A 26,757-nucleotide genomic window follows, 5' to 3' on the forward strand; every position below is an offset into this window, starting at 1 on the left:
GGTTAACCCCTTCACTGCCAGTGTCATTTACACAGGAATCACTGCATTTGTATAGCAGTGATTGCTGTATAAATGACAATGGTCCCAAAAATGTGTCAAAAATGTCCGATGTGTCCGCCATAATGTCGCAGTCACAATAAAAAAAATAAAAATAAAAAAATTAAATAAAAATGTCAAAACTATCCCCTATTTTGTAAACACTAACTTTTGTGCAAACCAATCAATCGCTTATTGCGATTTTTTTTACCAAAAATATGTAGAAGAATACGTATCGGCCTAAACTGAGGGAAAAAAATGTTTGTTTTATATATTTTTGGAAGATATTTATTATAACAAAAATTGTCGCTCTATTTTTGTTTATAGTGCAAAAAATAAAAACCGCAGGGGTGATCAAATACCACGAAAAGAAAGCTCTATTTGTGGGGGAAAAAAGGACGTAAATTTTGTTTGGGAACCATGATGCATGACAGCGTAATTGTCAGTTAAAGTGACGCAATGCCGAATCGCAAAAAGTGGTCTGGTCTTTGGCCAGCAAAATGGTCCGGGCTGAAGTGGTTATGCCAGGGGTCTCCAAACTTTGTAAAAAAAGGGCCAGTTTACTGGCCGCCAGGCTTTAGGCGGGCCGAACTGTGGCAAATGGAAAATTTCCCATGTCCCGGCATCAGTTGGGGGTACACAATGCGCCATCGTTGGAGTCATTGGGAGGAACTGTGCCCCATTGTGTAAATAGGGGAAATTATGCCCCAATATGCCCTAATGAAATATTGCCAAGAGTCGGATAAAAGCAAAGTGCCACATCTGGCCCCCGGCCAGTTTAGAGACACTGCTTTAAGCCTTCTTTCCTTTATTTTCTCCTAGCAGAAAGTCTTTTTTTAACAGAACAAAATGTCCTGCAAATGTAGCAGTTAGAGAGCTGAGATAAACTAATTCCCACTGACCAAGGTGCTTACAATGATCTGCTTTTATGCAAAAAATTCCTTACCATCAAAATACAATGATCAGTGTTGCTGGCTATAACCGTCAGCAGTGATCGAGTCAAAACAACCTGTCAGGCTCTCTCGATTGACTTCTGTACAACCAGCATGCTCATAGATGGATCCAAATTCAGCCGGTCCCTGCTGAACTGGCCAAATTTTAATCTATCTATGGCTGGCTGAAAGTGATCAGGACATGCACCTCATGTTCCCTGAAGGTGGAAGGGATCCAGCTGTCCATCCTTGTTTTATGAACACTGGGGGGCTGTGGAGGATACAAAAACTTGAGTGCAAAATCTGGTGCAGCTGTGCATGGTAGCTAATCAGCTTCTACCTTGTTAAATTAAGCGCTTCCCAATTGCCTCACTCTGATATACTGCGGCAGAAGGGCACGTACAGGCAGAATCCCTTACCTGTACATTGCCCTTTAAGAGGTGGCTCACAGGCGCACGCCGGGAGCTCTGTGGCCGCAGGTCCTGCGGACCCTATATCCGCGGGGATACCCATGATCGTCTCACGGTGAGGAAAAATGGGGAGATGCTAATGTAAACAATCATCTCCCCGTTCTGCCTAATGACACTGTCACTGATCAGCTCTTCCTGTAATCAGGAGTGCTGATCAGTGACGTATCACACAGCGCTCCCCCCACAGTTAAGAGTCACTCCCTATAACAGACTTAACCCCTACAGCGCCACCTAGTGGTTAACCCCTTCACTACCAGTGACATTTTTACAGTAATCAAGGCAATTTTTTAGCATTGATCGCTGTATTAATACCAATGGTCCCAAAAATGTGTCAAAATTGTCCGACATACTAGCTCATTATGTATTACCTGAAATCGAAGCCCACGCAGCTGTCCTCGTACACCGCTCGAGACCAACATCACCCCCAGAATTACTTGCGGGTATCACGGGCTCCAGCACTGTGATTGGCCTAAGCCGTGATGACGTCATATGCGCGTGTGAGCCGCTGGTAACGGCAAGGTCTAACTGAAGCAGCGGCGCATACATGCCATTGTTTCAGTGCGCATGTGCTGATGATGTCGGCACATGCAAATACAGGGTATATCTCCTAAAAAGTGCAGCTTTATTATAGGCTTATCTGTAGAAAAAAAAAAAGTGTTGTAAGGGTTTCCAACCACTTTAAGATGAACAGAAGACTATAGAAAATAAAGAAAAGGGATGGTCAGGATGACATCCAAAAATAGTATTCCTTTATTGAAAAGACATGTACAATGCTGTAAAGATATTCTACGTGTTTTGGACGGTAGACCTTAGTCATGCGTAAGAACATCCAAAATGTGTAGGCTGTTTTTACAGCGTTGTACATGTCTTTTCAATAAAGGAATATAAATTTCTGGATGCAATCCTGAGTGCCGACCATCCCCTCTCTTATTCTAGTATGGTGGAGGTGTGGCCAGCCTCGAGGTGTGAGTGGTCATGTGGGAAGGTAGTAGCACGTACACACATAATTTCCATAGAAACTAAAGAATTTGGAAAGACTAGGACAGAAAAAAAAAAAAAAAAAAAAAAAAAAAAGGAAAAATACAAGTGTACGGAATACAATGCTGTACGGAAGGGGTAAGGGGAGGCAAGTGGTGATAGATGGGGGGGGGGGGGGGGGGACCCATAATTTATGTAATTGTCCTTGCTCAGTGTATTGAGTCTTTACTTACCATGGCAGTGATATGCCAGAAGTCACCAAGCTAAACTTAGTACAAACATGGAGACTTACCGATCACACTCTTTGCAAAAGATGTCCGCATCAAAGTGGCCAGACCGAGGTCTCCAATCTTCACGGAGCCAGTGGGCCCGGTAATAAAGATGTTGTCACATTTTAGATCACGATGGATAATCGGTGGAGTCCGAGTGTGGAGGAACTGAAGACCTTTCAAAATTTGTCTACACCAACTTCTTAATACTTTGGGCTTCATTACCTTGAAACGTTTCAAGTAACTGCAAAATAAAAAATAAATAAAAATAAAAAAAAACTGTAACAGACCCCTAAAAGCATCAACAGTAACTCCTTTGGTCTTGAATTTCGTCGTAACTGGTAAACGTTCTCAAAAGCATAAAGTGGAATTGGAGAGGTCTAAACTGCAGGCTATTACATTTTAATAAAACATTCTAGATCGACCATTTATGAGCCACAAGAAGACTACTTCTTCCTATTGTTTAAATTACCTAAATTCTAAATACCATCCAGGTACAACAAATTAAAAAGGCATGCACAAAAGTTTTACAGGTTTTTCTTTTTTTTTTTGAATTAGCCACAGCCCGACAAGAAAAGCCTGTCCCCTGCCAGCATGCTGCATAGTGGGATTCTTTCTCTGTGTGGAAGCAGCGATCTCACAGCAGTGGTCCTACACATCCATTGCTGAGGCAGAGCCAGATCTCTCCAATTAGCAGGGAGTGTGAGCTTTCCCGATTGCAGAGCTTTAAATCTGACTCAGTAACAGGGAATATCCCACCAAAAATTAAATTTTTGTTGCAGGAGATACCCAAAATCTGACTTGAATCTTAGTGTAGACTCCTGGGGGGGGGGGGGGGTTGGGCGTTTGGTGTCTGCACACACTTTGTTCACGTAAACCTATTAACATAAGCTTATTGGGATTTTTTTTTTTCCACAAATGCTGTACAGTAGCCATATTGCATTTTACAGAAAATTACAGCGCTGCAGATTGAACATTTTTGAATATCATGAAATTATATTACTCCTCCCCCCCCCCCCCCAAAAGTGGAGTTACCCTTTAAATGAAATCCACCGGGCATTATTCTACAAACAGCAATAACGTATTATTTCATCTTCTGACAAAATCTTGGCAAAACATTGAAAACAAGTAGCAAGTACAAAAAAAAAAAGGATTAGGAAGTAAAGTGATAATCGCAACGTTTTAGGAAACAAGACTGAAAAGACAAACCGTGTAACATAAAAACAAATAAAGGCTCTGTGAACAGAGCTACTAGTAAAAGGAACTGAACAACTCAGCTACAAATATCTATAGCTGAAAAAAAAAACCTGAAAAGGGAATCACACACCAAAATACGAATTCCACCAATTATTATTAACTCCCCCCCCCCCCAGGGCTTAACCATATAGTCTCTGTGATTATGCCCTTAGGGGGTGAAATGCGTCAGTGGAGGAGTTTGTAATGTGACACTTAGAACAATAACATCTTCGATAAGTACTGGAGATCATCACTTAGTGTGCGGCTGCCATTCTTTAGATCCTATTGTGTCAGGCTGGAGGAAATCCCGGGAGAGCCTACCCCTGAGGTGGAGTGGATGGAGAATAGTGCCTACAGGAGGAGCGCTGTCACAGACATGTGACATGTTGTCACTGCTGATGTTTTAAACAAATAATGTTGGCACCCAATAAGTGTCAGACTTTGTGGATTAAACACAACACTAAAAAGGTGTGGGATGTTACTGCCAATGTGACACTATTTGCTGGATTTAAGAAAAGTTAAGTCCCAACAAAAGCTTGCTATGAAAGGGCAAAATAGAAATGAAAGTTACTAGTCAGAACGCTCCTTTAGACCTCGTTCACATGAGCGTCTGGGGCAGTCCATCCGTGGTTTTACCGTGCCTGACTGCCCACCTAAAACGGTGCGGTGGCAGCTATGGAAACATATTTCAATTATGCAGCATGCAGTGCTTGCAAGGCAGTACCACCAGAAAATGCAACCCAAGCAGGTGAATAGGGCTGTGCCCAGAAAATAGTCACCCAAAGGAAATTTAATGTATACAATATAATGCAAATGCTAGAAAACCTGAAATGGCTAGATATCATCATTGAAATGATTGTAAAGAATATTGTGTGTTTAACCACTTAAAGCGGGAGTCCGCTGGGAGTTCCGCCGTTTTTTTTTTTTTTAAAGCCAGCAGCTACAAATACAGCAGCTGCTGAATTTTAAAATAAGGACACTTACCCGCCCAGCGCGCCCGCGATGTCGGCACCCGAAGCCGATCTCTCGATCATCTCTCGGGTGCTGCCGCCGCCATCTTGGGTATGGGAATCAGGAAGTGGAGCCTTTCGGCTTCATTTCCCGGTTCCCTACTGCGCATGCGCGAGTCGCGCTGCGCAATAAGGATGGACCCGCTGCCTCTGGGATCTGTGCGTTTCCCAGCAGACAGCGGGGGACTTTCGGAAAGGGGCATAGACCTACGCCCCTTTCCGCAGAGAGCTATCCCGGAAGTGGGTGCAGATACCTGTACTGTACCGGTACCTGCACCTCCCTTCCCCCTGAAAGGTGCCAATTATGGCGCCGGGGGGGGGGATTCCAATGAGCGGAAGGTCCACTTTAGGGTGGACCTCCGCTTTAAAGAATGCCCCATAAAAGTTTTACGGCTACTTGGGTGGGTCTCCTGTGCAGAATCACACTAATATATATCGTATTTATCGGTGTATAACACGCACCCCAAGTTTAGGAGGGAAATTGAAGGAAAAAAAAAAAACACACTTCCATTTAAATGCCCATCGATGCAGCCTCGTCAGTGTCCGTCATTGCAGCCTGTCCGTCATTGCAGCCTTGTGCATCGTTGGCAGCTTTTATTTTTAAAAATGGCGCCGCCGAGATGTCCTGTTTATCTCGGCAGCGCCCGGTAGTCCTCGGCCGCACTGGGCGGCTTTCGGGCCGCCACCTTCGGCCGTACTGGGCGGCTTTCAGCTGTACTCGGTGGTTTTCGGTCGCCGAGAAGGGCCGAAGGCGGTCGAAAGCGCTGAGGAAAGGCCGAAGGCAGCCGAAAGCCGCCCAGAGCCCAAAAATCGCACAGAAATCGCGGAGGATCGACGTATAACACGCACCCGCAATTTCCCCCTGATTTTAAGGGGAAAAAAAGTGCGTGTTATACGCCAATACAGTAAATTATATAATATATATATATATATATTTTTATATAAGAGATTATATATAAGATTATATATAAGAGATTATATATAAATAATATCTTTTGATGACTTGTGTTTCTGCAAGGAACAAAATTCATCTCTTGCCTTAGTAAAAGCACCTCACACCATACGCAAACACACTGGCTAGGCACACCGTTAACCCTTTGATCGTTCCTAGATGTTTAGCCCCCTTTCCCAGCCAGTGTCATCAGTACAGTGACAAGTGCATATTTTTCAGCACTGATTACTGTATTAGTGTCACTGGTTCCCAGCGGCAATGTCAAGCGTCAGTATCCGATTGTTCGCCACAATATCGCGGTCCCGCTATAAGTCGATGATTGGAGCCATTACTAGAATAAAATAAAAATTCCATAAAAATATCCCATCGTTTGTAGATGCTATAGCGTTCAAGTATGGAATATATGCTTATTGGGATTTTTTTTTTTTTTTACCATGTAGCAGAATACATATTGGCCTTAAAGCGACACTAAGGGTTCGTTTTTTTTTTTTTTTCTAAACATCATATCACACTGTGCAGCTCGTTTTGCACAGAGTGGCCCTCGAACCTGCTTTTCTGGGTTCCCTCGGCGACTTCTCCCAACATCAGATAACCCCCTGGCAAAAGCGCTCTCCCGGGGGGGTTACCTTGCGGGCACACTTCCGAGTCCAGTGTTCAGCGGCCATAGAGGCTGAATGCAGAAGTCGGCACCGCCCCACAGGTAATTGGATTTGATTGATCGCAGCGGGAGCCAATGACTGTGCTACTATCAATCTACTCAATCAAGAGCTGAGAACCCTGAGCAGAGAGACAGCGTGTCCCCATCAGGTCAAGTTCTAGGGTTCAGGCAAGTAAAAAAGGGGGCTGGGGGCCCGGTCACTGACAGTTTTTTCACATTAACGCATAGTATGATAATGTACAAACAAAATTGATTTGTTAATTTTTTTATTATTATTGGATATGCATTATAGCAGAAAGTATTTTTTGGGGGTGATCAAATACCATCAAAAGAAAGCTCTATTTGTGCAGGAAAAACTGACAAATTGTATTTGGGTACAGCATTGCACAGTCACGCAATGGTCAGTTAAAGTAACGCAGGCTTGTATCACACAAAAAATGGCCTGGTCATGAAGGGGGGTAAATCTACCGCAGGTCAAGTGGTTAAATAAACAAATGTCAAAGTACATAGGAAAGTATTTACTCCATGATCTTTTTCATGATTTGACACTTTTTTGCCCCATAATTTACTCGTGGTCACGTGACCACATGCATCAGGTGGGCAGGATCACATGGGCAGAAAAGAACAAGTCACCCACTGTTCGTCTTGAGACTGGACCATCCCATATGACGTGTAAGAATGTCACATGGGGGGACTGCTGGGGAGGAAAAAGGAAGTGGCTTGCTTCCCCTAAACAAAGAATAGAGCATGCACAGATCAAGTGGGAATGCAGAAGACTGGATCAGGCGCTACAAAGCTGCCACCCTGATCAAGTCAGCCCTATGCACCGTCAGGATCTCACCACGTATATACTACCTTATTGTCTGTATTTTATAGCAAGCTTCAAACACACAGTTGCATTACACATTTTGGAACTATAAAAATATTTAGACTTTGGAAATAGATGATTGATTGTCAAGCACATCTGCTCCCGATTCTGATAGATTACCCCAAGTGAATTTTTATCTACTGGGACCTTGACTGCACATTTTATACAAAAGCTGAACTTAGCCTTTAACATTGGGCATGCATAAAATGGTAGGCAATCCACATATATATCAAATACTTCTCTATTGACAATTGCCAGTAGCAGGGTTAAAGTGGTTCTAAAAGGCAGAAGTTCTTTTTTTTTTTTTTTTTTTTTTAACTTAAAGCGGAGGGTCAAACAAAAATTGAACCCAAGTTTTTCGGAACCCTCCCCCCCTCAGGTATCACATTTGGCACTTTTCAGGGAGAGGGGGGTGCAGATACCTGTCTAAGGCAGGTATTTGCACCCACTTCTGGGTATAGACTCCCACGGGAGTCTACGCCTCTTCCCGTCCCCCCATGCTGTCTGCTGGGACACACACAGATCCCAGGAGATAGCGGGGACCAGCTAAGACATGCAGCGCGACTCGCGCATGCGTAGTAGGGAACTGAAGCTGCAACGATCCACTTCCTGATTTCCTCACAGGAGGACGGCGGCCGCAGCTGCTGAGAGCCAACATCTCTGGACCCTGGGACAGGTAAGCGCCCATTTATTTAAAGTCAGCAGCTGTAGTATTTGTAGCTGCTGGCTTTATATATTTTTTTTTTTTTTTATTATTATTAATTATTTATTTATTTTTTTAGATGGACCTCCTCTTTAATGTGTTCTCTACATTAGGGTAAAAAAAAAAGCAAAAAGCAAAAAAAAAAACAAAGAACAAACACTGGAATACAGCTCCCGCCCCCCAAAAACTTAATGGAGCCTTATCTCGATCCAGTGACGTGCATGAGAGCAACAGCTTTTCCAGCTCTCTCATCGAAAAAAGGCAGCAGCGGGAGCCATTGGCTTCTGCAGCTGTCAATCAGAGCCAGTAAAGAGGGGCAGGACCCTTGTGTGTGTCGAAGGCTCAGGAGCGAGCACACATGAGTGGCTTGTTATGGAGGCACTCAGCAAAGGGGGGGGGGGGGGGGGGAAGAGAAGCCCAGAGCACTGGCGGGTGACCTGAAAACAGGAGGATCTATTGCAGGTTTGTTATTTTAAAGAAAAAAATAAAAAATATTATATACATACATACATACATACATACATACACACACGAGAAGAAAAAATTAGGTTTAGAATGACTTTAATATGTGCAAGGGTCTTGTTGCTAAATGTGAGATTTTTCACCATGCTGCAAAACTCTCAAAAATTCAGTCATTTATCTCTAGAGAAAAAGAAAATTCAATGCATTTAATCCATCCAAATAATGTATTGCTCATGTCTTAAAGAACTTGAAACATGTGCGAGGCATTGAATCCAAGTGTGCAGCGAAGTCCTTACAGTAGAGTAAAATGTCCTTGATTAGGCAGCTCTCAAACGCAAAAAGGAGCGTCCAACATGCCATGGAAACAAGAGCTTCATAAAAAGGTCTAGGAGTCCTACAGTATTCATTTCTTCATAGTAGTCAAAGTATTCTACAATGAAATACCTACCGTTGGACTCCTGGGTCTTTAGTGTGGTGTTCTCATTTTCCCTACACTTAATAAAAGAAAAACATGGCCGCATGGTCACATGGAAGACAACCAGATTCCTTATTTACGGTCATCTTCTGTGAGGGACCTGTGTTTATGGGTACCCCAAGATATAGTTTATTTGTGGTTATCCAGCTCAGTTCATCTCAGGTTTGAAAACTTCAAGTAAGCCACACAAAAAACATTTTTGGGCAACTACAAAGGCATTTGACCAGTCTTGGATCAAAAGAGAAATCAAGGCAATTTATTACAGGGCTTGACAATTTTGCTTTGAATCTAGGAGTCAGATTTTTTATTTTTTTTGACCGGCGGCACTTTATCAGCAACGATGGCACCCTCTGACGAAGCAATCGCGAAACTACTCCGGCCCGACCACGCAACAACCTACATCATCAGCTTTCCTGCTTGCCTACGCCGCTGGAATGGTGAGTCAGGAATATCGACTTGTGATACATTATTAAATGCTCTTTCATTTTGAACCACCTAAGTGTATAATACCTTTTAGTACTGGATTACTATGTGTATCTTTGTTCTCCGCTTGTGACGAGCAAACCTCTAGATGAATAACATGCAGAGAGCTAACAACACCCATTGCAAGCCAAGTGTATAACCCAGGATCATCTGACTGAGTGTATGCAATGAGCAGACATCATCCATTGACATATAAGAGTATAACCCAGTATCATCTGGTAAGTGCATTTCCTAGGGGGATTGTGACACGTGCAGTGTGGAGGAGGCGATTGTTTTGAATTACTATGTACGTCGTTTTTTCTGTGATGGATAATCCATTATATATATATATATATATATATATATATATATATATATATATATATATATATATATATATATATATATATATATATATATATATATATATATATATATGACTTCATACTTATTTTACTACTTTAGTGAACTTTTAACAAATCCTAAAACATTTGGATTATTTTAGCGCTGCTAATGTTATGGTATTTGTTGCCGTGACATATTTCTGCTTTAACGAAGGTGAAAGGTCTTGGAATTGCACATGGGGAGGACTGGAGCCTGGCATCATGGGCGTTTTGCTGATAGTGGTTGTGTTCTGATGTGCCACACTGGCTGTGTGCAATGTGTCTTTTTTCGGGGTCAGATTTCTCTTGAGAGTGTGAGCTGGCAGAATGAGATGAATACTAGAAAGTTACTTGTGCTTGCCCAGCTGGTCCCATGGGGCGGGCAGTTATGAGTATGTTGTGACTTTTATTTTATTTTTAGTGGTATGAGGCTGTATCATTTAGTTGCGATGTTGCTGGGTCAGGCGGCTTACTCACTGTGTAGTTTCGGGGGATGCACAACACCTTAGCAGCTCTCGGATTCAAGAGATTTGGCGCTTGAGGCTGTTGGGGCTAGAGCTTTTGATGTGCGTGTGTTGAGGTCGTGTGGCATGGTCACCGTTTGCATGCCTCTGGCGCTGCGTACGGCAGGGTGGCAGAGAGGTAAGCTGCAATGCACGAGAGTTTGTGCAGTGGTGCCAGTGCGCGGAGAAAAGGAAAGGGACTTTGTCTCTACTGCGGGTGGGGTTTTTGGTTGCAGTGGCAACCTGGCCTCTGTGGTTTGGTTGAGCCCTGATTTAAGCTGTTTATTTTCTATTGGTTGAACTAGGTCTTTTTTTTTTTTGTTGCCAACTACATAAAGTTGAAAAAAAATAACATTAAAAAAAATATAGGAAAGTGGGACTTTATATGAAGCACATCACTAGACCGAATGAGCCAATATACACATTGTTTATTATCAAAAGTCATACACATATATACCACCATATATAATAAATTAATGTAGTAATAAAATAATGGATCTCAGTTGATAAATATAGACATACCATAGTATTACATGATTAGTTCAATATAGAAACATTGTTTAAAAAAATCATAAATATCAATAAGTAAAATCTAAACATTTCATGATAATATACACTATATTGAAGTGTGTGTGTGTGTGTGTGTGTGTGTGTGTGTGTGTGTGTGTGTGTGTGTGTGTGTGTGTGTGTGTGTGTGTGTGTGTGTGTGTGTGTGTGTGTGTGTGTGTGCAATTGTTGAGGACATCAAAAAAGGTAAAAAAAAAAAAAAATTTAGAAAACGCTACTCCCGGGAGCTGAGAAGGAGAACCCTGAGGCACGGCTATAACACCACTGACCAATAGTAGACGTAAGGGGGGGAGTAAACAGTTTCCAGCCATGGTATGTGTACTGAATGGTATGCATAATTCATCCTATAATTGGTTCCCAGACATATCTGTAGGGATCAAAATAGTAAAAATAGAAATAATAAAGACTGATTCCACAGCTGAAAAACTAGAAAGAACCTCCCATAGTAGAAAACGTGCCACTTTTAGTTTTGGTTCAGCATTTCTGTATTCAATTAGGGATGGAAGCACATCACTAAATCACTATATATATATCCATATTGTTAACTGTGACAGTTTGGCTATTATGTCTCTTCCATATCTAGACAATGGCTTCGATAGTTGGGGTTAGGTTTTGCCTCGTTACTTCCGGGAGCTGCGACCCGTACCATGGCCTCTCCCTCTCCTCCTTCCATGGGGAGCGGGTCAGGTGTCTGCTGCGGGTCGACGCCACGCCCACATGCTGAGTGAGCGGCGTCATTCATGACGCAGCGTCGCCAGCATGTTTTTTCCTTTGGCGTTGCACAAGTGGGGGATTTAGACGCCAAACACCGGGCACGCATTGTTGCCTGGGCGATGACGCCGCTATCCCATCATCACGTTGCGTGACGTTGAGGGATGTCCTTGTTACACGGCTACTATTTAAACCACCCTGGTTTCAATGCCGACACGTTAGCTGGCCTTACCCACAAGCTACCACTGCACGTTTTGTAACTTTCCTATAAGCCTGTTAAGGTATCCTGGCTACATTGCACATTGTTTTATCTTCTTCTATAACCTAAATCTCCTGCTCCAACTACACTCCATCACTTTTTCCTTTATTATTCAGTTGTTCACTTCCTTCTGGTGCATTTTCTACTATGGGAGGTTCTTTCTAGTTTTTCAGCTGTGGAATCAGTCTTTATTATTAATTTCTATTTTTACTATTTTGATCCCTACAGAAATGTCTGGGAACCAATTTTAAGATGAATTATGCATACCATTCAGTACACATACCATGGCAAGAAACCGTTTACTTCCCCCTTACGTCTACTATTGGTCAGTGGTGTTATAGCCGTGCCTCAGAGTTCTCCTCATCTCCTGGGAGTAGCGTTTTCTAAAATGTTTTTTTACCTTTTGATGTCATCAACAATTGTACCTATACACTACAGATAGGGGAGCTTGGGACTTTTGTGGCTCCCCTCTCCCTTTCATATCTGTATATTTTGGATTATTATATTCATTTGGTAATTTTATTTCATTATAGATACCCCAAAATCCTGCATCTGCTCCTGATGAGTGGTATTGTAACCACAAAACGCATAGAGCTTTCTCATGATGCGTTGTCACAGTATTCATGTATACATATCGGGACTATATCATACCTTAATAAACCAATCCACCATTATTGCTAACTTTTAAATGTTACTATTATGTATACCTCAGTCTACACATACTAAAAGTCTATTAATATATATATTACACACACACATATATACATACATATACTATATTGAATTGTGTATTATCATGAAATGTTTAGATTTTACTTATTGATATGATTTTTTTAAACAACGTTTCTATATTGAACTAATCATGTAATACTATGGTATGTCTATATTTATCAACTGAGATCCATTATTTTATTACTACATTAATTTATTATATATGGTGGTATATATATATGTGTATGACTTTTGATAATAAACAATGTGTTTATTGATTGGCTCATTCGGTCTAGTGATGTGCTTCATATAAAGTCCCACTTTCCTTGTTTTATTTTTATTTTTTTTTCAAGATATCGGGGATGGAGGTGTATGTATATAGTTCATATTGCCTCATATAAAGTCCCACTTTTAGTTTTGGTTCAGCATTTCTGTAACTATATAAAGTTGACTATACACCAGTAGGTTTCCAAATAAACATTCATATGAAAATTCCCAGTACAATGACATCCCTTTGCTTTTAACTTTCAATTTTGGAATGCTACTGCTCCTTGTAATTTTTTCCTTACTACAGTCAAAAAAAAGGCACGTCCATTTACCCTTAAGACCCCTTTCACACTGGGGCGTTTTTCAGGTGTTTTTCATGCGCTTTAGCGTTAAAAAAAGCGCCTTTAAAGCGCTTGAAAGAAGCCTCATCTGCAATCCCAATGTGAAAGCCTAAGTGCTTTTTTAAGAGCCCTTTCACAATGTCAGCGCCCGAAAAACGCTTGTAAAGCGCCGCTTAAACTAGCAGCGCTTTACCAGCATTTTTCAAGTGCTATTGGGGCGCTTTTAACCCCTGCTAGTGACCAAATAAAGGGTTAAAAGCGCCCACAAAGTGCTGCTGCCAAAAGCGCTTTGCAGGTGCTTTTCAGGCGTTTTGCAGGCGCTTCCTATTGATTTCAATGGGAAGGGGCGCTTTAGGAGCGGTGTATTCACCACTCCAAAAGCGCTGCAAAGAAGCAGCTTGCAGGACTTTTTTGAAGCCCTGCCAGTGCAGTGCCTCAGTGTGAAAGCACTTGGGCTTTTACATTGGGACTGCAGTTGCAGCTTCTTCCAGGCGTTTTTTTTTTTAAAGCTAAAGCGCCTGAAAAATGCCCCAGTGTGAAAGCACTTGGGCTTTCACATTGGGATTGCAGATGAGGCTTCTTTCAAGCACTTTACAGGCACTTTTTGTAATGCTAAAGCGCCTGAAAACACCCCAGTGTGAAAGGTGTCTAATACCAATTAGAAAATCAAAGAATGTTCTTAGAACAAACATTTTTTAAAGAAATTGAACAAGTGCATGGCCAGCTTACCATGACTTTCATGGTTTCCATAGGTAGGTCACCTTAACCGCCGCAAGGTTTTACCACTTCACGACCAGGGCATTTTTTTGCTATTCAGCACTGTGATACTTTAACCACTTAAGCCCCGGACCAATTGTCAGCCTAAGGACCAGAGGTCTTTTTACAATTTCGTACTGCACTGCTTTAACTGGTAATTGCGCGGTCATGCAATGTTGTACCCAAACTAAATTTGCGTCCTTTTCTTCCCACAAATAGAGCTTTCTTTTGACGGTATTTGATTGCCTCTGCGATTTTTATTTTTTACGATATAAAAAGGAAAAAGACTGAAAATTTTGAAAAAAAAAAAAAAATATATATATATATATTTTCTACTTTTTGTTATAAGAAAAATAAACTAAAATTTTAGTCATACATTTAGGCCAAAATGTATTCAGCCACATGTCTTTAGTAAAAAAAAAAAAAAAAAAAAATGTCAATAAGCGTATATTTATTGGTTTGCACAAAAGTTATAGCGTCTACAAACTAGAGTACATTTTCTGGAATTTACACAACTTTTAATTTATGACTGCCTATCATTTCTTGAGGTGCTAAAATGGCAGGGCAGTACAACCCCCCCCCCCCCCCCCAAATGACCCCATTTTGGAAAGTAGACACCACAAGGAAATTGCTGAGGGGCATGTTGAGCCCATTGAATAGTGATTGAATAATGACACAAAAAATTTTTTTACAAAAAGTTGTCACTAAATGATATATTGCTCACACATGCCATAGTTATATGTGGAATTGCACCCCAAAATATATTCTGCTGCTTCTCCTGAGTACGGGGATACCACTTTTTGGGAGCCTAGCTGCGCACGGGACCCCGAAAACCAAGCACCGCCTTCAGGAAAAAACTGTTAGCGATCGTAGGGATCAGGCCTGACTCTGCGAACGCTGCAGTTATGTGTGTTGTGTTTTGTAAGTAACAGTGATCGATCGATACTGCACTTGGGTGGGCTTGGCGGAAGGGCAAAACGCAGGTGCTAGCAGGTATCTGGGCTGATCCCGCTAACAATGCGTTTTTTTGAAACCCTAAACTGCTGGGGACGCTAGTATAGATCTGATCAGATATTGATCTGTTCAGATACTATAACCCCTACGGGAGGTGTATGCTTTGCGCGTGGGTGTTAGCGGTACTGGCACTAACCTAGCACTGCCCGGGGCGATGCAGACCACGACCCTAAAACCTAATTGATATCACCCGCCGGGTGATCAGGGGGTTAAACCTTTATTAGGTAATAAATGGTGGGTGCCCTGATGCTATAAAAAGCAAACCAGAGTCACCCGTAAAACTTATACGGTGATCACTGGTGAAAGGGTTAACTAGGGGCAATCAGGGGGTTAAAACCTTTATTAGGTAGTATATGGGGGTTCCCGACGCTATATAAAAACCTGACGGGGAACCTAAATAACTAACTGGCTAACCAGCGTCACCAGTGACACTTATACGGTGATCGCTGGTGAAAGGGTTAACTCTAGGGGCAATCAGGGGGTTAAAATCTTTATTGGGTAATATATGGGGGTACCCAACGTTATAAAAAACCTGGCGGTGAACATAAAAAATAACTCGCTACCTAGCGGCACCAGTGACACTAATGCAGCGATCAGAAAAACGATCGCTTAGTGACACTGGCAAAAGGGAGTGAAAGGGTTAACTCTAGGGGGACTCAGGGGGTTAAACCTTTATTGGGTGGGTAGGGGGCTACCCTGGACCTGACAGTTTTTACTGTCACAACTGACACTAAATGCAGTGATCAGTAAATAAATGATCACTGCAATCAGTGACACTGTGACTAGGAGGGGGGAATCGGGGGGTGATTTGTGTGCCTACGTGTCAGTGTAGTGTTGGTGCACTATCTCTGCTCTCCTCGCAGTCCGGTCAAAAAGATCGCCCCGAGGAGAGTGACATAACTTCCTCCCTGCCTGCGTTTACACTACACAGGCAGGGGAAGCTTCTCATTTGCCAGGAGCGATCGAGAGGGGATGGCCAGAAACCAATGGCCATCCCCTCACCCCGGATCGCTCCTGAAGCTAAATGGACCGCCGCAGCCAGCGGGAGGGGGCCCGATCGGACACCCCACCCGCTGGAAGGCAGGCACGTATCGGCACGTATCGGTACGTGCTTGTGCCTGTCGGTGCCATTGTGCCGACGTATATCTACATGCGGCGGTCCTTAAGTGGTTAAGGCAATTGCGCGGTCATGCAATACTGTACCCAATTGAAAATACATTTTTTTCACACAAATAGAGCTTTCTTTTGGTGGTATTTAACCCCTTGACGCCGACGTAAAGCAAATATGAATCCTGCAAAATCTGCAGCTGCATGCATCACCCTGGTACTGTTTTTAAGAGCTGACAGTCGACTTTCTTGTAATAACAGACATGGCTAATCAACCGCTCGGCTGTTATTACAAGCAGCGGGAGGAGACGTCCCAGCTGAGCTGGGACTCAGCTCGGATGCTGCCATAGCAAGCTGCTTGCTGTGGGGAACACTAAACAGGAGGTAGGGAACAGAATAACAGAAGAGGGACCCGAGAAGAGGAGGATCCAGGCTGCTCAGTGAAAAAATCCACTGCAACAGAGCAGGTAAGTATAACATGTTTTTTTCCCTATAACAACAACAAACACTTTTAAATTGTATCCAAGTTAGAAAGGAAAAGCTTTTCATATTTCTTCAAAGACATCTCCTCCCTCTCCCTGTAGACATTGACTGTTGAAAGGGTGAAAAGGGTATCTATTATCATCAAGGTGAATTTCCCCAAATGTGAGGACCTGTCAGACAGCACTGTGCAATGGGGCAATAGAAAAGCAGTCTACTGCTGAAACATGGGTAAGGATAGTTACGTTTTTAACGTGCCAGACGTCATCAGTTCTGTCACCAAGACTATGCATTTCTTGCCCTTCAATGTGGACTCCCAGGAATCATAGAACCGCACAATGTTGGGATGTTGAAGCCCCTTTAACATCTCTGCCTCTTCTTTAAATCGTTGCTGCTCTGCTTTGGTTAGTTTTCGATCCTGAAAAAATAAAAAATTAACAGTTATTAAATTAATTTCATTTCAAAGTACACACTTCGGCAACATGACATATTTTTGTAAGGAAAAAATTTTTAAAAATTAAAATGGACCATTGTCTTGCCATAAATAAAAAAAATTGTGATCAGTGGATTCGCAATGTACACTGAAACAGGGAGCAAAATATTGCTTTCTGTATTTTATATGCAGCTCTTGGTTCCTTTTTACATTTATCTGTTTATCAGACTCCATTATAAAATTTCAAATCAGAGAAAGATGTGCCGCTGGTCTCTTCTGGGCATTTGGGAGCTGAAAGAAACCAGCAACACAAATGTGCACAAATGGCGCCAGTGTCTGGCAGAAGGGCAATACGGGGTCTAGCTGTATAGGGGTAGATGCACAGCTAAGTAGACCACTGCCTGTTGGGAAAGCTGCGATGTAACAATCCCGGAAGGCAGTAGAGCCTAACCCGGAAGCGCTGATTTGCAGCGCATACAGAAAAACAGTAAAAAAAAAATATAATAAAATGTTCTAGCATTTGCTTAAGTGGGAGAGAGAGAATAAAATGATGTTGTTCGAGTTTAGTCTTGCCTAAGGGCCAGTTCACACCATAGAAAACGCAGTCCGGATGCGTTCCAGGTGCTTTTCTGCATACGCGTTTTTGATGCAGTTCAGTGCTCCCCCCCTTTTTTCTTAGCCTTCAGGACAAGTGTGTTGCAGTGCATTTTTGGTGCATTCCTTAAAAGGTAGAACTAAAGGCAAAACTATTTTTAATTTTCATTTTGGATACAATAAGGGAGAGTTATAACCACTTTTTTGCCATCTGCGTCTTACTGGGGGAGATTTAACCACACTTCTTGTCCTAGAGACAAAGCAGGAAGTCCACCCACTGGTCACCATCCTTCCAGGTCAGAAGAGTCATCAGAACCCGTGTCCCTAGTGGAAGATTTAAACTTATTTTCGTATTCTGGTGACAACTAAAAATTTGTGATTTTCGTTTAAATTTCACTTAGACTAATGTGATCGTAAAGGATAAAAAAAAACAAAAAAACAAAAACACAAAAAAACAAACTTAACTGCGTGTAATGGTTTTGCACAGAGCAGCCCTGATCCTCTTCTGGGGTCCCTACTGGCACGCCTGGCCACTTCCGCCTGCCAAAGTACCCCCATAGCAAGCCTTTTGCTACAGTGCCACTCATGCGTGTTCAGTCCTGAACTGGCTCTGTGTGTCCATTGACAAACAAAGCACAGCTTGGCCCTGCTCGCCACCCCCCGCTCTAGCCTCACTGGCTGTGATTGACAGCAGCAGGAGCCAATGGTTTCTGTCTTACTGTCCAATGAGGAGAGCAGCGAGAGAGCTGTTGCTTTTGTTCACATCACTGGATCAGGATTGGGCTCGGGTAAAGGAGGAGCTGCACGCAGAAGGGTTTTTACCTTAAGTGGTTGTAAACCATTATATGCCATTGCCTCGCTTTAACGGGGACACAGACAGCAAAACAAAAAAAAAAAGTGGCAAGGGATTAGAACACCTATCCCAAACTTAAAACAAAAAAACTCACTTTTGTTGCCAGCGGTTTAGACAATAATGGCTGTGTGTTGAGTTATTTTGAGGGGACAGCAAATTTACACTGTTATACAGGCTGTACACTCACTACTTTACATTGTAGCAAAGTGTCATTTATTCAGTGTTGTCACATGAAAAGATAGAATACAATATTTACAAAAATGTGAGGAGTGTACTCACTTTTGTGAGATAATGTATTATAGCTAAACATATACACACACAAAGTAAGAAAAATCCCTAATTTTAACCCATATTGCCAAGAAAATAATAAAAAAAAAAAAAAAACAAACAACAACATTAGGACACATTCATCAACTGGTGCAGCAACTCGGAAGTCAAACAAATTCAATTAGTAAACTATAATAATGCTAATAGCCCATAAAGCAGCTCCTTATTATTGTGCTAATGAAGGAAGGTGACTGGTTTTAGAGCGACATTTGAGACTCATACAAACAAACCCCTAGGCTGGCAATAAAAATGAATTCTGGAATTTGCACCCATCTGAGCTCCCCTCAACCAGGGAACATTACCATAAAATCTTTTTCATCTACTGAATGAGGAAGCGAGGAATGGCTATAAAACAGAAGCCCGACTAATGAATAACCTTTATTACCACTAGAGTCAGACACGTTTTAGCCCTGTATGTATGAGCCGAACATACTTATTAAGCTATAATTTATTAATGCAAGCCTCTAGGGAGCTCGCATTTAGATGCTTTATTGAGTACTGCAGAGTAGCATTATTTTTGTGGAAATTTAATTAAAAGCTAGGTAGTCCAGATAAATATCTGATGGAAGCACTGCCCGAATTGTACATAGTAAGCACCTAAAATTAAACTGAGGATTAAGGGAAAAAAAAAAAACAAAAAAAAAAAAACGGTATGCAAATGTAGACAGTTATTTTCCAAAGTTTTGAAATGATTCAATGGCCTACAATGAGGAAAAAAACAAAAAAAAAAATAAAATAAAAACCACCACCACAACAACACACACACACACACACACACACACACACACACACACACACACACACACACACCAACCACTTCAGCCCCGGAAGAATTTACCCCCTTACTGACCAGAGCACTTTTTTCGATTCCGCACTAAGTGACAATTGTGCAGTTGTACGACATGGCTCCCAAAACAAAATTGACATCTTTTTTTCCCCCCACAAATAGAGCTTTCTTTTGGTGGTATTTGATTCCCTCTGCGATTTTTATTTTTTGCGCTATAAAACGAAAAATGGCATCAAATTTGGAAGAAAAAAAAAAAGAAAAAAAAATTTTTTTGGGGATATAGCAAAAACTGTTTTTTCCCCCTTATTGTAGGCCGATACGTATTATACGTATTCCAAAAAAAATTTTTTTTACCAAAAATAGCGCAATAAGCATTTGATTGGTTTGCGCAAAAGTGAGAGAGTCTACAAAATAGGGGATAGTTTTATGGCATTTTTATTGATAAAATAAAAAATTTACTAGTAATGGCGGCAATCAGATTTTTATCGTGACTGCGACATTATGGCGGACACATCGGACAATTTTGACACATTTTTGCCATTAATACAGCGATCAATGCTTAAAAATTGCATTGATTACTGTAACGATGTCACTGGCAGTGAAGGGGTTAACCACTAGGTAGCGCTGTAGAGGTTAAGTGTGTCCTGGGGACTGATTCTAAACTGAGGGGGTAGGGCTGTCTGGGACACAATACCCATCACCGCTCCCGAGAGCAGAGATCAGAGACGCTCTCACTAGGCAGAATGGGGAGATGCTTGTTTACGTTAGCATCTCCCCGTTCTTCCTCGCCATTTGACGCTCGCGGGTATCGCCCACGAGCCGCCTCTTAAAAGGGCAATGTACAGGTAACGTTAATCTGCCTGTACGTGTCCTTCTGCCGCAGTATCTGCGTGAGGCAGTCGGGAAGCGGTAAAAGTGGAATTCCACCCAAGCGACTAAATATACCTTTTTAAGGCTGTTTATGCTATGGTGGTGTGACACTGAGCACGTGTTCCCCGCGCATCGCATGTAGGGCAGTCCATGTATTTCAATGGGCTGCCCTACGTGCAAGAAATGTGGCGGATGCGTTCGCAGATGCATTGGGGTGCCATTAACAATTAGGGGCTATGATTAAGCACCTTTAACGGTGTGAAACGCGTCAGTTTCATCAGGACCTGTCTGATGTATGGATTAAGATTTATTCAATAAAGGCATTATTTTGGAGTGCGGCCGTCCATTTTCTTTTTTAACCATTTTCTGCCAACATTTAGGGGCACCTCCATGCATCTTCCAAAAATGTGCGGTACTATGTGGCTTGAACAGCACAAATTTATAGATGCATCAGGGGGGCCCTTCAACAAATAATGGCACCACCACTCATCTGATAAAGGGCAGCGTATTTCTGTGCGTGTCGGGAAAGAATGCACTTTTTCACGCGGTCCTGACATACAAAGGTGTGAACCTAGCCTAGTAAATATACAGTGGTTATAGAAAATAAATTCCCCCCTCCCCCTTTAAAACAATAAGATTTTGATGCTTTTCAGCATGAAATGAAGACAGACACAGTGTTTGTTTTATCCAGCTGTGCAACTTGTAACATCCAAGCGTGAAAGATAAGATCAAGATGTCATAAAGGTTTTAAAAAAAATAAATTAAAATCAAACACAGAATCACCAAGTTTAAAAAAGGATCACCCTCTCTCCTAAAAAGGACTTGGAAACTCAATCAGGTGTAGCTAATCCCCTTCTCAATGGCACACAAAGCCATCTGACTTTCAACTGATCAGCTGCGGTCATTTGGACTAGCTCAGCATGAAAAGAGCTTTCCCGGTGCATTTCAGTCCCTGGTAGTGCTACTGAAGCAAACTATCCCTGGATCAGTATGTCGCTCCAAACTGGATGAAGGAGCCAGGAGGAAACTGGGCAGAGAGACCACCAAGAGGCCTACAGCAACTCTGAAGCAGTTGCAGGAATTGATAAGGAGTGGTCATTGTGTGCATGTGACAGCAATATCACAAATTCTCCAATGTGGCTTGTATGGGAGGGTGCAAGAAAAGCCACATGCAGTCATGACTGAGCTTTGCCAAAACTCACCTTGAAGATTCCGAGGCCACATGGAAAAAAGGTGTTCTGTTAAAATAAGACTAAAATTAAAGGGGGGTTGTAAACCCTTGTGTGTTTTTTTCACCTCAATGCATTCTATACATTAAAGGTGAAAAAAACCCTGGCAGCCTCTGGCCCCCCCGCATCCCCTTCATCTCCTCGGCGGGGATGTGATGTCCCGAGTCTTGATTGGATAGACAGCAGCGCAGCCATTGGCTCCCGTCAATCAAATCCAATGATACGGATGCCGGGGGCTGAGTCCGGCATTCTGTGTCTATGGACGCAAATGCTGACTCGGGAGCGCACCCGCAAGGTAACACCCTCGGGAGAGCGCTTCTACTAGGGGGTTATCTGATGCAGGGAGAAGCCGCCAGGGGACCCCAGAAGAGCAGGTTCGTGGCCACTGTGCAAAACGAGCTGCACAGTGGAGGTATGACATGTTTGTTTTTTAAAACGAACCCTTACAATCACTTTAAAGTTATTTTTACATCAACGCTAATAAAAAAAAAAAGTCACCATCCAAATATCGCCATTCCTACAGTAAAGCATAGGGGTGGAAATATCCCATTACGGGGGGGGGTTGCTGCAGCAGGAATTGGGGCACTTGTTAGGATAGAAGAAAAATGGATGGAGAAAAAAAATACCAAAATGTTGTTGAAAATCTGCTGTCCTCTGCCAGAAAGTTGACAATGGGAAGGAGATTTACCTTCCAACATGACAATGACCCAAAGCACACGGCAAAAATTAGCACAGTGGTTGAAGGAGAAAAGTGAATGTCTTTGCATGGCCTAGTCAGAGCACAGACTTAAAGACGAAGTAAACCCTAATGGGTTTACTTGCTCTTTGATTCCCTGCAAAAGGTAAAGCATAATGGACTACTATGCATCGCATAGTAGTCCATTATGTGTCACTTACCTGACACAGGAGCCATCGAAGTCACCGCTGCCCCCCTGTAGTTTCGAGCGTCCATCATCTTGGTGGGTCTCCGTGGGTCTCGCTGCTCCGGCGCTGTGATTCGCCGGAGTAGCGATGACCTCTTTCCCGCGCATGTGCACGGGAGCCGACACTCGTGGCATATCGCCGCGATCTGCGGCTTACCCAGTGCGCTTGCGCGCCAATGTCTTCAGGTAAGTATCTCCTTAGGAGATATTTCTTGGACCTACAGGTAATCCTTAATCTAGGCTTACCTGTAGGTCAAAGTGGTTTGTAAGGGTTTACAACCACTTTAAACCTCCATTGAAAATCTGTGGAATGACTTGAAGACTGCAGTCCACAAATGGTCACAAACATATTTAACTGTACTTGAGCAGTTCTGCAAAGAGTGGACAAATATTGCAAAGTCTAAATGTGCAAAGTTTGTAGAGACAAATACCAGCAGACTAAAGGCTGGAATTACGACAAAAGGTGGTTCAAAACAGAACACTGACATAAGGGGGAGATACTTTTTCCATCTCTGATTCTGTTTTCAATTTTTTTTTCTGACATGTTGGGATTACATCTTTTGCTGGGATGTTAGAAGTGACACTTAGGCCCCTTTCACACTAACGTCCCGTTCAGGCCCGCCTGTCAGTTTTTCAGGCGGACCTGAACGGGTGCTCCATAGAGCTCTATGGAGCGTCGGATGTCAGCGGTGACATGTCCGCTGACATCCGACCCGCTCCGATCCGAAAAAGTGTGACGGAGGAAAAAGCTATTTTTCCATCCGTCTGCGGATCGGATCGGATGACGACGGGCACTGCGGTCCGTCGTCATCCGATCTCCCATAGGGGAGAGCGGCGCTGTGACAGGTCCGTCCCTGCACAGTGTGCGGAGACAGACCTGTCATCTCCCTGCTCAGCGGGGATCGGCGGAGTGATCCCCGCTGAGCAAACGGACATCCACGGGGCGGATCAGAACTGATCCGCCCCGTGTGAAAGGACCCTTAATGAATACAGCTGGATAAAATGTCAACTCCATCAAGTTGAGGACATTCTGTGTGTCTTCATTTCAGGCTGCAAAGCAACAAAATGTGATTTCCAAATGGGGGGGGGTGTGAGGGTGTCTTTTTCTATACTCACTGTATTCCTTTGTTCCACGTGCTAGACAATTTAGAAGGCTACGAGCAGCAATTCTTGTGAAACACTGAGGTTTCCAGAATGGTACACACTTAGACCCCTTTCACACTGGGGCGTTTTTCAGGCGCTTTAGCGGTAAAAAAAAAAAGCGCCTGTAAAGCGCTTGAAAGAAGCCTCATTTGCAATCCCAAGGTGAAAGCCCAAGTGCTTTAAGAGCCCTTTCACAATGTCAGCGCCCGAAAAATGCTCATAAAGCGCTGCTTAAACTAGCAGCCCTTTACCAGCATTTTTTTTGAGCGTTATTGGGGGGCTTTTAACCCCTGCTAGTGGCCAAATAAAAGTTAAAAGCACCCACAAAGCGCTGCTGCCAAAAGTGCTTTTCAGGCGCTTCCCATTGATTTCAATGGGAAGAGGCGCTTTAGGAGCGGTGTCTTCACCGCTGCAAAGAAGCTGCTTGCAGGACTTTGATGCCCTGCCAGCGCAGCACCTCAGTGGGAAAGCACTCGGGCTTTTACATTGGGATTGCAGTTGCAGCTTCTTTCAGGCGCTTTTTTTTTTTCAAAGCTAAAGCGCCTGAAAAACACCCCAGTGTGAAAGCACTCTGGCTTTCACATTGGGATTACAGATGAGGCTTCTTTCAAGCGCTTTACAGGCGCTTTTTTTTTAACACTAAAGCGCCTGAAAAACGCCCCAGTGTGAAAGAGGTCTAAGCTAGCATCTAAGCCAGCTCCCTGCAGGGGATGATGCGGATTCATCGTCTGGCAAGGAGACAGGTGGAGAGGAGCAGTGTGTTAAAACTCATACTAAATATCATGCCAAAAACAGATACAGTAGAGCTAAACACATCTGAGGTACAGTGCATCACAGTGGTCTCCAAACTACAGCAAGTGGGCTGAATGTGACCCTTTATTTGCCTTTATTCACCCATTTAGGGGACAATGCCAGCCACCAATACCAAAGATAGGGCACTATTCCTCCCACTGACACCAATGATGGGGCACTATTCCTCCACTGACACCAATGATGGAGGGGGGGCACTATTTCTCCCACTGACACCAATGATGGAGGGGGGGCACTATTTCTCCCACTGACACCAATGATGGAGGGGGGGCACTATTTCTCCCACTGACACCAATGATGGGAACACTATTCCTCCCACTGACACCAATGATGGGGGGGGGGGCACTATTCCTCCCACTGACACCAATGATGGGGGGGCACTATTCCTCCCACTGACACCAATGATGGGGGGGGGGGCACTATTTCTCCCACTGACACCAATGATGGAGGGGGGGCACTATTTCTCCCACTGACACCAATGATGGGAGCACTATTCCTCCCACTGACACCAATGATGGGGGGGGGGCACTATTCCTCCCACTGACACCAATGATGGGGGGGGGGCACTATTCCTCCCACTGACACCAATGATGGGGGGGGGCACTATTCCTCCCACTGACACCAATGATGGGGGGGGGGCACTATTCTTCCCACTGACACCAATGATGGGGGGGCACTATTCTTCCCACTGACACCAATGATGGGGGGGGCACTAATCCTCCCACTGACGATGATGGGGGGGGCACTAATCCTCCCACTGACGATGATGGGTCATCTATACTATGTAAAGGATGACTATGGTGTGAGATTAAGGGATATGTAAAGGACACAGGATTCTTAAAGTTACAGTTTGGAAGGCTCCAGTGTATGTATTGTGAGCAAAGAGTTATTTGCATTTTCTCTGGGTTTTATAATCTCGGATCAGGACCTGGAGTTTGAAGGCTTTAAAAAGTGTCTTTGGTGGGACTAAACCTTAAATAAGGTGCCCGGGCTTTAGCTGGACGCCTGCAGAGTTTGTGAGTGCACAGGTGTGCAGGGTCGTTTTAAGCCAGGTCTGATAAAGGCTCAGAGCAGTTGCTGCCATTTGGATATAGGGTCTTTGTGTGAAGATGGTGGTGTGCTCCAGGCAGGTGGGGTTACCTACTCCGGAAGAGGAGACCCTATGGTGGGGGGGGGGGGGGGGGGTGCGAGTCAGAATAACTACTGCACGGGTATGGAGTGACTGGGAAAGCAGAGGTGACTAGCCAGTCTAGGGGGCTGGAGGAGGTGGAGTACAAGAGGTGTGCAAGAATCCATGGTCTGGGAGACCAGTGGTAACAGCAGGGATGCTGCTTAAGTGCAGCCAGGTGGGCTAACATGTATGGTCGCTGGAGAAGATTTGCTGCATAAGCAACTCGTTTGTGAACTTGGTTTTCCTTTTGAATAAAAAGTGGGCTGCTTGCTTTGACCTTAAATACGGTTCGGACTGATGTGATTTCACTTAAACGCTCCCAATCTCTGAGTCATCACCCCATATCACACTTTCAGGATTCCTAAGATTCCTTAGCTTTGTAAAGCTTGAAGAAAAGATCTAAGGCATTCTGAAAGTTGATTGAGAGTGGGAAATGTCAACTCCATCAAGTTGAGGACATTCTGGGTGTCATATGCCACCCCCCGAGCTGTCCAACAACCCTTAGAGACACAGATGACCAACTATGATCTTGTTGTGATGCCGGAGGTGTAATAACTGCAGTGTGCATTGCCCCAAATATTCACCTCCTACCAAATAGCAATTACAGTTCCATACAAGAGCCTGAGGTACCTTCTGTATGGTACCAAACCATTCTTTTCAAGGTAGAGGTATTTCCAAATTGGTCTAGGGCAAACATGTGGGCCAGGAAGGGCACACAGATTGAAAAAATAAATAAAGTATAGATATAGATATATATATATATATATATATATATATATATATATATATATATCCCGGTGAGTAGGTTTGTGTTTAGACGTGTAGTTTATTCAATCACCACGAGTTTGTGCAGCTGGCTCCTCCAACCTCATTTACTGACATCCCAAAATAAATGGACCGTAATGTGCATTTGTAAGAAAACAGGGCTAAAAATGTGGCCACAGTAAAGCAATAGTGCTCCATAAAATTAAAAATGAGCATTTATTGTTACGAATAATAAAACTTCC

General features: G+C 43.2%; 1 protein-coding gene across 1 annotated transcript in view; it reads right to left on the reverse strand.

The window, feature by feature from the left end:
- Positions 1 to 26,757, reverse strand: part of WNK3 (WNK lysine deficient protein kinase 3) — a 214,588-nt gene that overhangs the window by 129,870 nt on the left and 57,961 nt on the right. The window contains exons 3-4 of the mRNA XM_077478893.1: positions 16,856 to 17,028; positions 2,709 to 2,929 (exon numbers count right to left, since the gene is read on the reverse strand). Of these exons, the coding sequence (XP_077335019.1) occupies positions 2,709 to 2,929; positions 16,856 to 17,028 (394 nt within the window). The remainder of the gene's footprint in view (positions 1 to 2,708; positions 2,930 to 16,855; positions 17,029 to 26,757) is intronic.

This window comes from Lithobates pipiens, unplaced genomic scaffold (assembly GCF_037356315.1).
Source record: "Lithobates pipiens isolate NorthernLeopardFrog02 unplaced genomic scaffold, aLitPip1_a1.2 Scaffold_1, whole genome shotgun sequence".
In the NCBI taxonomy this organism is placed as follows: domain Eukaryota; kingdom Metazoa; phylum Chordata; class Amphibia; order Anura; family Ranidae; genus Lithobates; species Lithobates pipiens.